General features: G+C 35.3%; 2 protein-coding genes across 3 annotated transcripts; both read left to right on the top strand.

The window, feature by feature from the left end:
• Positions 1-3,576: 3,576 nt before the first annotated feature.
• LOC133790596 (glycogen synthase kinase-3 homolog MsK-3) lies at positions 3,577-7,334 on the top strand. 2 transcript variants are annotated; one of them, XM_062228273.1, is made up of 13 exons: positions 3,577-3,821; positions 4,613-4,785; positions 4,872-4,964; positions 5,062-5,121; positions 5,202-5,474; positions 5,579-5,653; positions 5,859-5,915; positions 5,996-6,136; positions 6,223-6,273; positions 6,377-6,472; positions 6,575-6,658; positions 6,778-6,880; positions 6,993-7,334. In XM_062228273.1, the coding sequence occupies exons 2-13, from the start codon at positions 4,672-4,674 to the stop codon at positions 7,079-7,081; spliced, it is 1,236 nt and encodes a 411-aa protein (XP_062084257.1). In that variant the 5' UTR covers positions 3,577-3,821; positions 4,613-4,671; the 3' UTR covers positions 7,082-7,334. The 2 variants fall into 2 exon arrangements, with proteins under 2 accessions (XP_062084257.1, XP_062084267.1); XM_062228283.1 differs by having other exon boundaries at positions 3,577-3,827; positions 4,610-4,785.
• A 346-nt stretch (positions 7,335-7,680) lies between these two features.
• On the top strand, positions 7,681-13,108 carry LOC133790585 (polygalacturonase At1g48100-like). Its single transcript, XM_062228262.1, has 6 exons — positions 7,681-11,069; positions 11,154-11,321; positions 11,411-11,455; positions 11,553-11,760; positions 12,160-12,241; positions 12,397-13,108. Exons 1-6 carry the CDS (start codon positions 10,659-10,661, stop codon positions 12,899-12,901), a joined length of 1,419 nt encoding a protein of 472 aa, XP_062084246.1. The 5' UTR covers positions 7,681-10,658; the 3' UTR covers positions 12,902-13,108.
• The last annotated feature ends 2,867 nt before the right edge of the window (positions 13,109-15,975 follow it).

Genomic DNA, 15,975 nt, shown 5'->3' with positions numbered 1-15,975 from the left:
CTACAATAAATGCGATTGATTGTATTTAATCTATTAGATTTGTAGTTCCAATTGAAATCAGATACGGGTAATGTAATATCCCTAAGATTAAAGGAGGATTCTTGTAACCGAGTTTATAAATAGCTTGAGTTTAGTCATTTGTACTCACGCACTATTTTGTACTGAGAAAGTCTCTGTGAAATTGCCTAAAAAAGCATTAACGCAGATTTTAATAAAAGTGACTTATGGACGTAGGCAGATTTAAATTGATGAACCACGTAAAAATATTTGTTCTTCTTTTCTTGCTAAATTATACATTTGCTTAATTGCTCTTTGTACGCCCTGATTTTCCCACGGGTTGATTAGCGAGCTGAGCTGCGGCCTAATCATGATTACCTCGGGGATATCCCCAAAACTGGAGCTGCCGTCATAAGATCATACCTCCTTAGCTCGAGGTAACCTAAGGGTTCGCCAAGATTGCCTAAGAACTGAGTCCGGACTCTGAAGGCCGAAGGTCGAGTTAGGTATCCAGCTCGTGGTACGAGCTGGATTTGGAGGCTATGACTCTTTGTAAAGTCAACACACGCAAGGTAAACGTGCATATATCAGACATCACGTGTCTGATATGCCCCTGACTTATCGGATACGCAGCAGGAACGTGCGTATTCAGACACCCACGACTGGGTTAGGCCGTGCGGCCCATTATCTCCTTACCTATTGATTTGACCACACATATGTGTCATGTTTAGGAATTAATCATGAATGTCACAGAGTTGATACGATAGGTAAGAAGGTCACGGGATGACCTTCTTACCAACTCCCAGGTGCCTTCTCCTATAAATATGGAGACCCTGGGAGTTAATAAGGGTTGGATTATCTCTTGTAAGAAATACCCTGTAATCAAATATCCAGTATATAGCAATAATACTGACTAGTGGAGTATAAGGATTTTAACCTTTGAACCACTTAAAAAACGTGTCTTGAGTCACCTTTTCATTTTCTAAGATCATATATCTGTTTCGGTTCAACATTAGCACTAATTCCTTTCTCTTCTTTTCTTAATTACCTGTTGGCGAAGAACCGCGTCAACACTCTTGTTTTTAGTTGATGAAAAACGTTGTCAACAATCACATATAGCAAAAACTCAAGATGTTGAATTATCTTTTAATCTAACCATTATATTTGCAAAAGAAAATGAGATTAGAAAAACAATGAACCTCATTTATAAAATTTTCTTCTTCTCATTTCTATCACCATATGAAAGCCATTAGATATTCTAAGAAAAACAAAGAAGAACATTACCTTATCTTACCACCTTTTAAAGTTGGAACCTCTTAAGATCTCTATGATTTCTCCTACCATTGAAAAGGAAAGTATAAGTTTTCGATTGTTAGAGAATATATTATTCAATAGAAATAGGAAAAACCAAAATACAACTCTATGCAACAAATACAATAGATAATGTAATTGATTAAAGAAATGTTACAACTCAATTACACAAAATACAAGAAAATAGAATTGAGAAGTAGTAGAAGAGAAGAAGATTACAAACTCAAAGCATGAATAGTACAAATATATAAACTAAGAAAGAAATAAACAAATGATGTAAAAGAACAAGAAGAACAACAAGAACTTTCACACAACCAAAGTGTAGAGTAGTGGAGATCATCAACTTGAACAAAGTTCAAGACCTTTGTCCAAAAGCTTATTTCCCCTATTATCTAAGTACTAATGGATCTCACAAGGAAATAATTCTGTAGAATTATCAAGCCTCTATGGTATATTTTACAGCATAGTGCTTTGTGGATAGAAAATAATGTGTTTTACAAGTGAGCATTAGGAAGTTATTTATAGAGTTTTAAGATACCATTTGATTTTCAAAATCCACCAACCTCCATGGCTGTTACCAATGTTTAATTGGATATTTCATGGAATTAAAATGAAGATTTGAGAGTTACTTGGGATGTTAGAACTGTTCAAATTGGAAAAAACTAAAAATTGGAATTGGCTATTAGCACCCCAGGCTGCAGCCTGGGACATGCCTGGCTGCTGACTGCTGACTCCTAGGCCGCGACCTAGGACACTTGTGGCTGCGACCACCAAGCTGTTTCAACCTCTCCAATTTTGCATTTTCCAAAACGTCTCAAACCCTTTCCTACATGATTATGTAACCTCCATACACCTAATGAGAGTTAAAAATATGTCTTTCACAACCATATTACATAATGACTCTATGGAATTCAAATACAAATGTGTAACTCTCAATCTACATATTATTGGATAATATTTGGGAGTTACAAATTTGTAACTGATTTTGTAACTCCAAAATATGTTACATTTGGACACACACATGTGTCGAATCATATAACTCTCAATAATATGTTATAAGGTATGATAAATCACATTTATGTGACTAATAACATTTTGTCACATTGTTTTAACAAAAATGTCATATATTATATGTTTTTTCAAACTTTAATTTGAAAAAGTTAGTAATATGGTAATTATGACATTTGTTAACTTATACATTTATATTGGAATATTTAAGCTATATATTTAAGAACTTATAAAAAAAATCCATAGAAATATTAACAAATTGAAATTCCTATAGAAATAATTAAATGGCAAAAAAAGGCATAAGGGGTGTAATTCCCACTTATAAAAAAAATGACATGTTTAATTGAAGAAAAAAAAAATGTTATACATGTAATAATTTTATTATTTGTTATTTTTGTAAATAACTAGTGTAATATTATGTGTACTTTTTGGTTAAATAATCCTTATCTTTGCATACTAAAGGATGATTATATTTTATTTGGTTAGTTTCCCACATTACCTATTTTGTTATGATATCTGCATCATTTTCTTTATAAAACCTTAACATTATTTTTAGTTTCTTCCATACATGAAATTGATCGTAAGCAAACAGTAAAACCCGAATTGAAAAACAATTTATTTACATACATTCAAGATTTTATTTACAAAAGAATCTTGATAATTGCTTAAGCAGTTATATTTAATAAATTTGATACAGAATTGCCATAAACGACACGCATTGTTGCACATAACTGCCATAATCGACGTGCATGGTTTCACAAAACACCATAAACAAAATTTATATCCGCTGTAAACAACAAAATAAACTCGATAATTGCTCAAACAATTATATTTTCCTCATAAATACCATTAAGAATGTTTATGGTCGTCCAAAATCATCTAAGATGATATTCATAATCACAAAAAAAAAACCACCATAAAGGACATTCACAATCGCACAAAACCATCATAAACCATGTATATTGTCTCAAATAGCCAACAAATTTCATTTTTTTTCATACCAATACAATTACAAATTGCTACTGGTATAACCAAAGAAATTGTAAGCTTAAAAGATAAGGATGAATTTATTAGAGTTATTTACAAAATGACGTTTAACATTTATCAAAATGGGGGTTGGTGGTCAAACATGAGAGTACTCAAAAAGAAAGAAAAAGGCATAGTAGGGTTGAATGGTCAAAAGGAGAAGACTGTTTAAAGTGGAGGAGAGAAGAAAGAAGGATTATTTATATTTATGTATTTAATATTATTATATTAATACTTACTATCACAACCAGAAGATGGGCCTTCTTCTTCCTCTTCTTCTTTCGGTGTGTGGTTTTGACTGACTGTCTGCTCTTTTTCTCTCTCTCTCCACCAAAACCAAACCCAAAATCTTTACTTTAACCACAATCTCTCTCTCTTCAAGACCTAAACTTTGGCGATCCATTCTCCTGGCCGGATCCATCCTCATCTGGGTTAGGAATTTTACTTTCAGTTTTGATCAAGTTTCTACTACAATCTTGGTAATTGTTCTCTTCTTTTTCTTAAAAATGTTATTTTTATGTAATTGGTGTTTGGATCAGGTTTTGTCCTCATCGTATTTTATTTTTCTCTTCCAAATTTGGTCGATCTGTTCATATGGATCCTTCTAGGGTTTTTAAAATGAAAAATCTTTGTCTTTTCTCTCCTCTGATTTTCGTTTTGTGGTGTTTTTCGTTACCCAGTAACCGCAGCAATTCGATTTTTATTTACAAGTTTTTATTTTTCATCAGCTGGGATCCATTTTATCGGGAAGCTTGTACGATTGTTTAATTTTTGAAGAAAAAAAAGCGGTCCTTTGATTTTTTTTTGGTTAAATAATTTGTTTGCTTGATGGGTACTTTTTCTCTTTGTGTTAGAATATGGAAATATTTATTTTGAGAAAATAAGATGGGAAACTAAATCAGAGTTATGTAACTTACTACATCTTTATTTTGTCTCAAATTAGCTTTTTTGTTTCAACTGATAAGCCACAATTTCCTTATAATCGTTTATTTTAAGTTGAGTTTAGTGGCAGCTGGCTAGTTTACACTTCACATAGGATGTTTATTGACGTGGGTGGGGTATGGGTCACTGATCGATGTGGTTGTGGTTGTTGCTCTTTGAACATTTAATTCCTTTTCTCTTGTTCTTTTTGTTTTCTTTCACATTGTTTTGTTCAAAACTTTAATTGACGTTGCTTTAAGTGTTAGCAATTATCTTTCATTATGCTATCCTAATCATTTGCTTGTTCTTACATGTGTTAATGATATCTTGCATTTTCATGGTAATTTAGTGATCTGATATATTGAATTCGAAAGAGGAATATTGAGGACATCTTTGTAGTTTGAGCCAATGGCTTCAGTAAGTGTAGCTCCTTCTGGGGCAGTAAGAGAATCCAGCGGCAATGTAGCTGGTGTTGATAAGTTGCCTGAAGAAATGAATGACATGAAAATTAGAGATGATAAGGTAAATGGTGAATCTCTGAGGCCCCTAAATATAAAAATCCTTCATTGTTGATTTCTCACAACTGTGCCTTTTTGTTTTGCTTACAGGAAATGGAAGCAACCATTGTTGATGGCAATGGGACAGAGACAGGTCATATAATTGTCACTACTATTGGTGGAAAGAATGGCCAGCCAAAGCAGGTAATTTGTCTAACGCATCTTTCCTACCCTTGCAACATTATTGTTCCTAATGTTCTTGAGTGTAGTACTGATATAATCTGGCTATCAACTGTTGTAGACTATAAGCTATATGGCAGAGCGTGTTGTTGGTCATGGATCTTTTGGAGTTGTTTTCCAGGTGCGTAGCTAACTACTGGGTAGCTTGATTTCATGGTTTTGTTTAACATCCTAATGTGATGTTTTATTGAGGTTTTGCAGGCAAAGTGCTTAGAAACTGGGGAGACAGTTGCTATAAAAAAAGTTCTCCAAGACAAGAGGTACAAGAATAGGGAGTTGCAAACCATGCGACTTCTTGACCACCCCAATGTAGTGTCCTTGAAGCACTGTTTCTTCTCAACCACTGAGAAAGATGAGCTCTATCTTAATCTTGTTCTTGAGTATGTCCCTGAGACAGTCCATCGTGTGATTAAACACTATAACAAGATGACCCAAAGGATGCCCTTGATATATGTTAAACTCTATTCTTATCAGGTATATTTGAGATAGGCTTCAGTTGCTTGCTTGAATATCTAATCTTGTTATTGAGAAACAGTAGGTGTTTTACTATCTTGACATTTTATATTGTTTTGCTTCAGATATGTAGAGCTCTTCATTACATTCACAACAGCATTGGTGTTTGTCACAGGGACATAAAGCCTCAAAATCTGTTGGTATGTGTTATAACATGTTGTTAGCTTCATCTTGCTGTTATATTTTTGTGTGTGTTTGCATTGGTTAATAAATCTTCTTTAGTGGTGATTGTTTAACCTTCTTAAACTCTTAAAAAAATGATTTTACGTGTATTCTATATAGCATTTACAGGGTACAGGAGTTAGCACAAGTGATTATTAATCATTATTTATCTCTACCTTACAGGTCAATCCACATACTCACCAACTCAAACTATGCGACTTTGGAAGTGCTAAAGTCTTGGTTTGTTTCCACCCATTATGACTTGTTTTAGCGTATTTTGGCCGGTGATCTATGTTACTGAATCTTCTTTAATTGTGCAGGTGAAAGGGGAACCAAATATATCTTACATCTGTTCTAGATACTATCGTGCACCTGAGCTTATATTTGGGGCAACTGAGTACAGCACAGCCATCGATATCTGGTCTGCTGGATGTGTCTTAGCTGAACTTATGCTTGGTCAGGTAGGTGTTGTGGTTTTATATGGTTAAATTGATTATGGTTGAATCTTGATAAAAAAGAAGCTAACTAGTTACTTCTGACTTTCCAGCCTCTATTCCCTGGGGAAAGTGGAGTTGACCAGCTTGTTGAGATAATTAAGGTGAATAGCGAGCACAAAGTGGCTTATTATCTTTAATTTGACTTAGTAATTTGTTTGTAAATCATTTGTTTGCCTATTTTATTTATTTTTAATTCTTGGGCAGGTTTTAGGCACCCCAACAAGGGAGGAAATCAAGTGCATGAATCCTAACTACACAGAGTTCAAGTTTCCCCAAATCAAAGCCCATCCATGGCACAAGGTTGTAAGAAAGATTATGTTAAGCTGTTATCCCAAAAAAACTGAATAACATTCAAGGTTTTTTTTGCTTAAAATTTTGAACTTATTTTTCTTCTATTACCAGATATTCCACAAGCGCATGCCCCCAGAAGCTGTGGATCTTGTTTCAAGGCTACTACAATATTCTCCTAACCTTCGAAGCACCGCCGTGAGTATTTTGATTTTTGTTCCATGTGCTCCCTTCATTTTGTTTATGGCATTTCACATTTGTGGTTTTAGTTTTTGTCATGTTTAGGCTTTGTCAGTAACACCTTAATTTTTATGCAGTTGGAGGCTTTAGTTCATCCATTTTTTGATGAGCTTCGTGACCCTAACACCCGCCTGCCAAATGGACGTTTCCTCCCTCCATTATTCAACTTTAAGGCACATGGTAAGAACTTACAGGAAACCTTCATTTCGAGTTTATTTTTCTTTTTTCATTTTTAATCTTCGTATGTAGTAGATGTGAACTAATGATTGTCAATGGTTTTGCCACCAACCAGAACTGAAGGGTGTACCGGCGGAGATGTTGGTAAGGCTGATTCCAGACCATGCTAAAAAGCAGTGTGGCTTCCTTGGATCGTCGTCGTAATTATAGGGTGTCATCGAAGTTGTAGTTGGTATCCACTCTGCTCTGCTCCTCGCAGTAGCGTTCTTGTAGAGAAAAATAGCCGAGTGTTCTTCTTATCTAATTTGATCAAATCAAAAGTAAAGCTAGCTGGGGTATCTGTTTTTCTTTTGTTCATTTGTTGGTACACACATCTATTATATTACATTCATACTTTTATTTATATATATGGTAGAAGGCAGATTAAGAAAGGTTCTCTGCTCTTTTTAAAAGAACAGTCACTTGGGTTCGTCACATTTGTCTTGAGTGTCGTTCTTTTCGAGGTAGATTGTATCAAATCAAAGTAGTGGAATTATATTTCACAAGTTTCTCTACTTGGAAGGCCAATGTGGAATGGAACAAAAAAAATAAAGCATACTTTTTGACAGGTCTCAATTCTTGACGAAACACTTGTATTGATGAAGCGTCTTAGAGTGAAGTGTTGATTGATTAAACTCGAAATGGGACAAAGTGGAACAAGGTCAAGAAGTCTTGAACATATTCATGTGTTGTGTGAATTTCTTGATTATAAAGGGGAGTGGAGTGATCAAAGTAGCCGCCGGCAAGACTTAAACTTGAAACTTTGATAATGATGGTAGGACGGTAGCGTGCTAGTGTGGTTGAATTTAAAATGAGACTTCACTTATTATAATAGTTCCGAACACCTTAAATCACACATAAAATGCTATCTTTTGTTGTTGGTGAATTTTCTTTAGAAAACGTTTAAAAATGTTTTTTTTTTGTAGCTTTCTAAAAATATATCTTAGAGAAGGGGGGCGCGGTTTATGCCTCTTTGTTTGAGGCGCCTAAAGAACGGGTGTTTGGGCACCTAGACACAGTAACACTCAGAAAATCTTATTTAAGAGAAGCTATTTTTTTTTTTGAAATTGATTTAAGAGAAGCTAGTTGTGTATACAAAAAATTAAGAGAGCTTTATTACATTTTTGTTAAAATTTTGCATTAAATTATATATTTTTTGACGGCATTAACCTTCAAACTCATTATCTCTGACATTGCTTCAACATTATCATATGAGGCCTCGTCTAACCAAGTCCAAATGCCCCTTTTTAAGCGTTGTTCTAGAGGACTCAAAACTTGATGCTGTTCATATGTTCTAGTGGATTTAGAGGTGGAATGTGATGCTCCACACCACAGACTCTTTAGTTCAAACAAAAGACTTAGTATTCTCTGTGATTTGAATGTGGTGGTCTACTTCTGCTTTCAGTTTTCCATTTGACGTATGCACTTGGTGGATTCTAATCCTTTATTTGTTTCTTTGACAATTTCAATTAATAATGATCACGTTTCTTAAATAAATAATAATAAACTCCGAATGCAAGTAAATTGTAATCGAAGTTCACCAACCAATTTCAGGCCAAATAAAAAAGAGAACCAATAAAGTGGAAGGTGGTCATTATTGAAGGTGAGAGTGGAGTGGAAGTATACTAGCAACCGATAGAATCCCAGAAGAGAGGCATGCATTGCAGACATATATATAATATATAATATATTAATATATATATATTTATATATGGTGGCCGAAAGATAGCTTCGAGTGGTAGGTGATGGTGGACTACCCAACCCAACATAAACCAAAAAAGATAACTCAAAATATACTTTTGGGCAAAGCCGCTGTTTGGTTACATGGGGTGAAAAATCAAAGCAGAACATGAAGCTTATATACATATACATATATATATATATATATATATATATATATATCATCCTATGGCAATGGTCGGTTTTCAGATAAAGGTTGATGTCATGCATGCTTGTTTCTTATAATAGTGTTTGCATGCTGCAAGGGCCACAATTCCACCTCGCGACAACCACACATGTGGACTCTCAACTCTCAACCTCTTATTGCACCAATCCATTGTTTGAAAATCACTCACAACAACACAGCTTGCCTATGCCTGTATGCTATATATGCCTATCCCAAACTATTTAATTATTACCTTTTTAACTGCCTTTCAAAATAGGTCTCCATCTTGACTTGAATCCCATTCATTCAACTATCCACTTAATGATTTGTATTCACTCAGCCATCCAACATGAACTAAACCTTGTTGCTTTGCAACTATTTAAACTTTTCCTTTTATTAAGCCTATTAGATTATTATGATTACTAGTTATTTCGATTATTGCAAACCATTCTATTTAATACTATGTTTGTTAGATGAGAAAAATTGGAGAAAAGAAAATTTAGAAGAGAAAAGTGTAGAAGTAAAATTTGAAGTTATTTAGTCAGAATGAAAATGAGAGAAAAGAAAAATAAAGAAAAAGAAAAATAAGTAGATCCCATCAAGAAAAAGTTTTATATAAAAAAATAATATGAAAATTTACCAAAATAAAAATAAAATTAAATAATATAAGTAAAATAGTAAAAATCTAACTGTAACTTTCTTTCCTCTCATTTTAATTCATCTACCAAATAACTAACACTTTCTTTCTCTCTAACATTTTCGATCCCTCCTATTTTCATTATCTACCAAACATCATAATGTATAATGTATAATGTATAATGTATAATGTAAGTATAGGTGAACACATTATAAATAATTTTTAATATTCACATAACAAAGGTGGTTGAACTCAAATGTACCTTTTCTTCTTTTAGCTAATTAAAAAAAATAAGATCACTTGGTGCAAATTCTATCCTCATAGTCTTCAATTTTTTAGCAATTCTAGTACCACCAATAATTAAATCACGAGTTCTCATCCACATAGAGATGGACTTCTAAATTATAACCCAATGCATTAATAATACACGCTAAAGTGAGAGACTTTATCCACTTAAAATAGTGATTTAGGAAGTTTTGAAGCCCTGACTCTATAGAGATGCCCTACGGAAAAACATCTTTACCACTACACCAAATGACTGATAGTTTGAATTCTAATTCCTCACTGTTTGATTTTATTACATGTAGAATCTTCATTGAAATACAAGCAAATGTGCAAATGTTCCTTGTGTTTGTGGTAAAGACTAGGACATAATACCGTTAAAACTTGAGAAAACAAAAAACCATATTCGGGACCAAAGAAAATGACAGTTATGGGAAGAACATGGGTGGCTTATCGACTGCCCTTCCATCACATTTCCTGTTATTCCGTTTACCTTTTTCCTGGGGCTGTCATATGCAGACTCCACATTCTCCAAAAGAAGAATTTTTTTATTAAATATCTATCAATAAAGTGAAGGCCTATATGGAAATGTTCGGTTCCTCCCCCAAAATATTTATATGTTTATATAAAAAAAAAACAAACAAACGTAAGGTGTAGATAAAAAGTTTGAAGTAGCTTCCACTAACAGTGCCTATTATATATACTGAATCAGCCTTTGTGAAACTGCATGCATTTCAAAGCTAAACTTAATTAAACTTCAGCAACTTCTTCTACTAATACTCACTCACACTCATAGTAACCTTAGCTACTTCCCAAATCTTTGGTCCTTTGACACTTGAATCTCTTTTTCAGTTGGCATAGTTTTCTGCAAATTTCAGTGACTTGCAGCATACTTTAGCTTTGGTCCCTTTTTTGTTTGTTTGTCTTGAAGTCATATCATGAAGTATTCTCGTTTGTCTTTGGTTCTATTCTGCATTTCTTTTCTTTGCATAGTGCTTTCGACGCAAGCAAGGCGGCACCATACCAAACACAAGAACACTCACCACCATCACAAAGGCTCTCACATTTCACAGCCTCCTTCAAGCTCGCCTGCACCAGAGCCAGCGCCCGAGCCCGCCGAACCACCGTATGAAGAGGTGAATCCAACCAATTCAAGTGACGTTTTCGATGTGCGAAAATTCGGTGCTGTTGGGGATGGCATTACAGATGATACAGATGCATTCAAGATGGCATGGGACACTGCCTGCCAGAGTGATTCTGCTACTGTTATCGTTGTTCCCAAGGGATTATCTTTCATGATACAGTCCACTATTTTTACCGGTCCTTGTAAAACTGGACTTGTGTTTCAGGTAAAAAATAATGCTACTACTGTTCTGCCATCTTTCTTGGCTTTTCATTTAAGCCAAAAATGACTAACTAGTTTGATTGAAAAGGTTGATGGAACTCTAATGCCTCCGGATGGACCTGAATCTTGGCCAAAGAACCAAAGTAGGCACCAATGGCTTGTCTTTTACAGAGTCAATGAGATGTCATTTCTAGGAGGTGGTCTAATTGATGGAAGAGGTCAGAAATGGTGGGATCTCCCCTGCAAACCTCACAGGGTAATATAGCTTTGTTTGTTCATAAGTGTTCTCAAAGTGTTCTTGTAATATAAACAATATTTGCTGATCCCATGTGTTGAATTTCACAGGGGATAAATGGAACTACATTGCCAGGACCGTGTGATAGCCCCATTGTAAGTTTCATGATTTTGTTTTGTACTTGTAGTAGTTCATGATGCTAAGAGAAATCACTTGAACTAAACACCTGAATTTGAATTCTAATGTATTTAGGCAATCAGGTTCTTCATGAGCTCAAATTTGACTGTACAAGGACTTAAAATCAAGAACAGTCCACAGTTCAACTTCAGATTCGATGGTTGTCAGAATGTTCATATAGATTCCATATCCATTACAGCTCCTGTCCTGAGTCCTAACACTGATGGGATTCACATAGAAAACTCTAATGGCGTTGGAATATACAACTCAGTGATTTCAAATGGTTAGACTAAACTAGTTCTCACATAGCTAATTAAGTTCTCCATTAGTTTTAGAGCCTTGAATTATTTACACCTTCGACATTTTTGCCCCTTGAATTTTTTCGCATGGTAAATATACTCTGAAGAATTCCAACTGTTGGAAATATCCCTTTCTGTTTAAAAATTAAACCGAACTATAATGTGACACTCTCATGAGTTGTTTATTTTATGTTGAATTTTGTGCAATATTATAGTTCCGTTATTTTTTTGTTTCACAGTTAAAATTATTGAAGGTGACATTTACAAGGCAAAACAATTTAGGGAACAAAAGTCGGAAGAGTCAATAATTTGAGATACACAAAACTATTTGTCCATAGTTTTATTTTAGAAGCATGCTAAATTAGTTAGTTGTTTTTGTACAGGTGATGACTGTGTATCAATTGGATCAGGCTGCCATAATGTAGACATAAGAAACATCACATGTGGACCAGGTCATGGCATTAGGTATCTACTAGTATTCCTTTTTTTTCTTACCCGAAATTAGCTCCCTACTAATCCTACTATATTTGGGGATAAAAAAAACTCGAACCTCTCGTTGTAACAAACTACATGTCCGATCATTTGAGCTAACAATTTATTTTTCCATTGTGCTTCTCTAGCATTGGGAGTCTAGGTAATCACAACTCGCGAGCATGCGTTTCGAACATCACAGTAAAAGACTCAGTGATCAAAGTTTCAAACAATGGAGTAAGGATCAAGACATGGCAAGGAGGATCAGGAGCAGTGTTTGGAGTAACATTCAGCAACATTCACATGGACAATGTAAGGAACCCAATTATAATAGACCAATTCTACTGCCTTAGCAAAGGTTGCACCAACCAAACCTCAGCAGTGTTTGTCTCAGACATATTATATGACAACATAAGGGGAACTTATGATATAAGGAATCCACCAATGCATTTTGGGTGCAGTGATTCAGTACCATGCACTAATTTGACTCTCTCTGAGGTTGAGCTTCTTCCTGCTGTTGGTGACATAGTTTCGGACCCTTTTTGTTGGAATGCATATGGAGAGCTACAAACTCTCACTATTCCACCAGTTTCTTGCTTAATGGATGGCCTTCCTCGATCCACATTGGACAGTAATGACAAGGCTTATTGCTGACATTTTATACACCAGCTTTATAAGCTTAGCTTCTTTTGAAAAAGAAAAAAAAATCTGCATTTATGTATATAATTCTAATATGGGTCATGGTAATAAGTCCAATTATAAAATTATATATGCAGGTGTTTGGTTTTTTTATATATATGTATAAGAAGTTATTATCATTTGAATGTAATTAACTTCAAGATATGCTTGGTTTTTGCTCTTGATTCTCTCTTCTACTTTTAAGTACATTCTTACTGTAAAGTAAACCAGTTAAAATTACACTTGACATAGAATAATGGAAACACATATCATATTATATAAATATATATTGTCATGCACCAAAGACAAGTTGATGAGAATCATAGGAAAGTAGATTATAATTAATCAGAATGTTAAAAAAAAGTAGAATATTCCAAACTTTTATATAAGTAGTCATGTTTTTATCTGTATGGGAGAAGGAGACAAGAAATTCACATTAAAAAACAATAATGCAAAAGTAGCTAGCTTACTAGAAAGTACACATAATATGAGACTCAGAACTTGTATATATTATAGATATATAATAATGTGAGTCATAAAGAAGGATTTGTGGGGGGCAGCGTAGAGCACTAACTTTGATATTTGATGAAATAATAAAGAAGTGGGGGGTGCAACCCACATATGACATACATATATCTTTAATTTGTGAACCTACGTTGCACGCGCGCACAGGAAGAAACTAGAGACCAGCTAGTCCATACTCCACACTCCATACTCCATACATGGTTGATATTATTAGGAGTAGTATTATGAAGGGAAATTTGAGAAAAGATGCATTAAATGGGTCCTATAACAAAATCATTCTAGCTTATGAGAACATAACCATTTTATGCTAGTATTCCCACTGTTTTCTAAAATGCCCCTAACATATGAAAGTCCCTCACCCAAGTTTCCCTTATCTCTTTCACGTCCAAGCTCACCCTCACCCAAGTTCCCCCTTCTTCTAATTCCAAGATCTAAATAAAAATAACAAGGCAGGCACCAAGATTGAATCGATCCGGTTGAGCTTTTGAGGTTATTTTTTTGGGTAAGTTTGAATCCTATCAAGGCAAAACAACGCTGGGTTTCGGATCTAGAGGCAAAAAAATTATGGGTAAGTATATTTTCTGTAAATGTAGTGATTAAACTTGTTTATTCACATTGCTTTAACTATTTCGAACATATTTGTGTCTGCATTTTGGATTTTTTTACTGTTTCACAGTCGGATTAGAACTGAGTTTTTCTGGGGTTTTTTTTTCCAGTGGGTTCTTTGTCCACCTCGATGAGTTCGATGAAACTCGACATGCCTCGATGGTCCTCGATGTACCTCGACATGCCTCGATGTAGGTTAGGAATGGACCACCTCGATTAGCTTCGATTGTCCTCGATGGACCTCGATAGGGACCCGAAGTGTCCGATAGATGACCCCCTCGATTAACCTCGATGGACCTCGACATGTAGACAAAATTTCCCATACTTGGCCACCTCGATTAGACTCGACGGTCCTCGATGGACCTCGATTTGATTCAATTCATGGAAACCTCGATGAGACACGACTGTCCTTGATGGACCTCGACAAAACTCGATTAAAATCGACGGAACTTGATATTTTGCAGTTTTTTTACGTTATTAAAATTTTGACCTTTTTTTGTTTTTTTGTCAATACAGGTTCAACTGTTTCTATATTTGTTTCATACAATGGTGTTTGGGAACTGGAATATAAGGATTGGATTTTTCGGGATGCTGAAAATCAAGCTCTCCCTTTGGAGAAGAGTGTGACGTACGAGCAACTAGTTCAAATTTTGTATGATGATCTTGAAGTGGATAAATGTGTGTACGACTTGAAACTTGAGGTCTCGTACACATGCCTCTCACAGCCCTTCAAACCTACTGTTATAAAAAATGATAGGCATTTTTGTGCATTCATGGGCTTAGTATCAAATCTGTTGAGAAGACGATTCCTCTGTGCATAACATTGGTTAAGAAGGATTGTTTAGGAAATGTTTCGGCCTCTCCCAACGTTAATAAAGAAGTTCGATTTGAAGAGATTATTTCTCCCCCATGTCATGGTTTCAGGGGAACTCAAAGTGAGGTTGGGACATTTGTTCCAGAGACGAATCTAGACGTTACTGTCCATGATGATATCCCTGTTAGAGGTTCGCCACATGTTCCTGACATAGTGAAGTACGAGCCCTATTGCTACGATCCTTATGTCAACGATGATTTGGTTGCTAATGCAACGATAGTTGATGGGCCAGATATTAGGATAGATTTGCCAACGCAGAGTTTAGATGTTATGGTAGTTGAGGAGCGTAGAAGAGAAGATCGACAAACACCTGGGACCAGCAGTAGTCATCCATGTCCAGGTAGAACTGAGAATAGGAATATATGGAGTTCTCTTTTGGACTTAGGTGAAGGTTGTAGAACTTGGAGTACTCTTATGTTTACCAAAGAAGATATAGAGGCCTCACATCGTAATTATTCTTCCTCAACCGACACATCTTCAGGAGGATTGAACCTTCACAAGTTCTTTAAGAACAAGCTTGAATTGAAAACCAAGGCGACCATCTTTGTGAGTTTACGGTGAAAAAATCTGGTACTGATGTGTGGTACATAATCTGCAAGGATCCTGATTGTGGTTGGAGATTGAGGGGAAAGAAAAAAATGCGGTCTAAAATGTTTGAGATTACATTATACAATGATGTACACACTTACTCACAAGAAATCTGAGAGAAGGACCACCATCAAGCAGCACCATGGGTTGTTGGCCACCTAATCAAAATGGAATTTGCTACCGATGGTACTTGGTACATGGAAAACAACATAAGAGAGGACATGAAGCACCATTTTGGGGTCGAAATGAGCTATGAGAAGGCATGGAGATGCAGAGAAAAGGCACTTATGTATGTTAGAGGCACATGTGAGGATTCATACTCCAAGTTACCTGGATATCTGTGTCAGTTGGAGCAGAAGAATCCAAGTACAATTACTGATTTTGTAGTAGAAGATGGTCGTTTCTTGTATTGCTTCTTTTCCCTTGGTGTTTCTAGGAGGGGATTCCAGTATTTTTG

Source organism: Humulus lupulus, chromosome 1 (assembly GCF_963169125.1).
Source record: "Humulus lupulus chromosome 1, drHumLupu1.1, whole genome shotgun sequence".
Classification (NCBI taxonomy): domain Eukaryota; kingdom Viridiplantae; phylum Streptophyta; class Magnoliopsida; order Rosales; family Cannabaceae; genus Humulus; species Humulus lupulus.
Note: the sequence above shows the minus strand (reverse complement) of the source record. Positions and strands in the feature narration are given on the sequence as shown.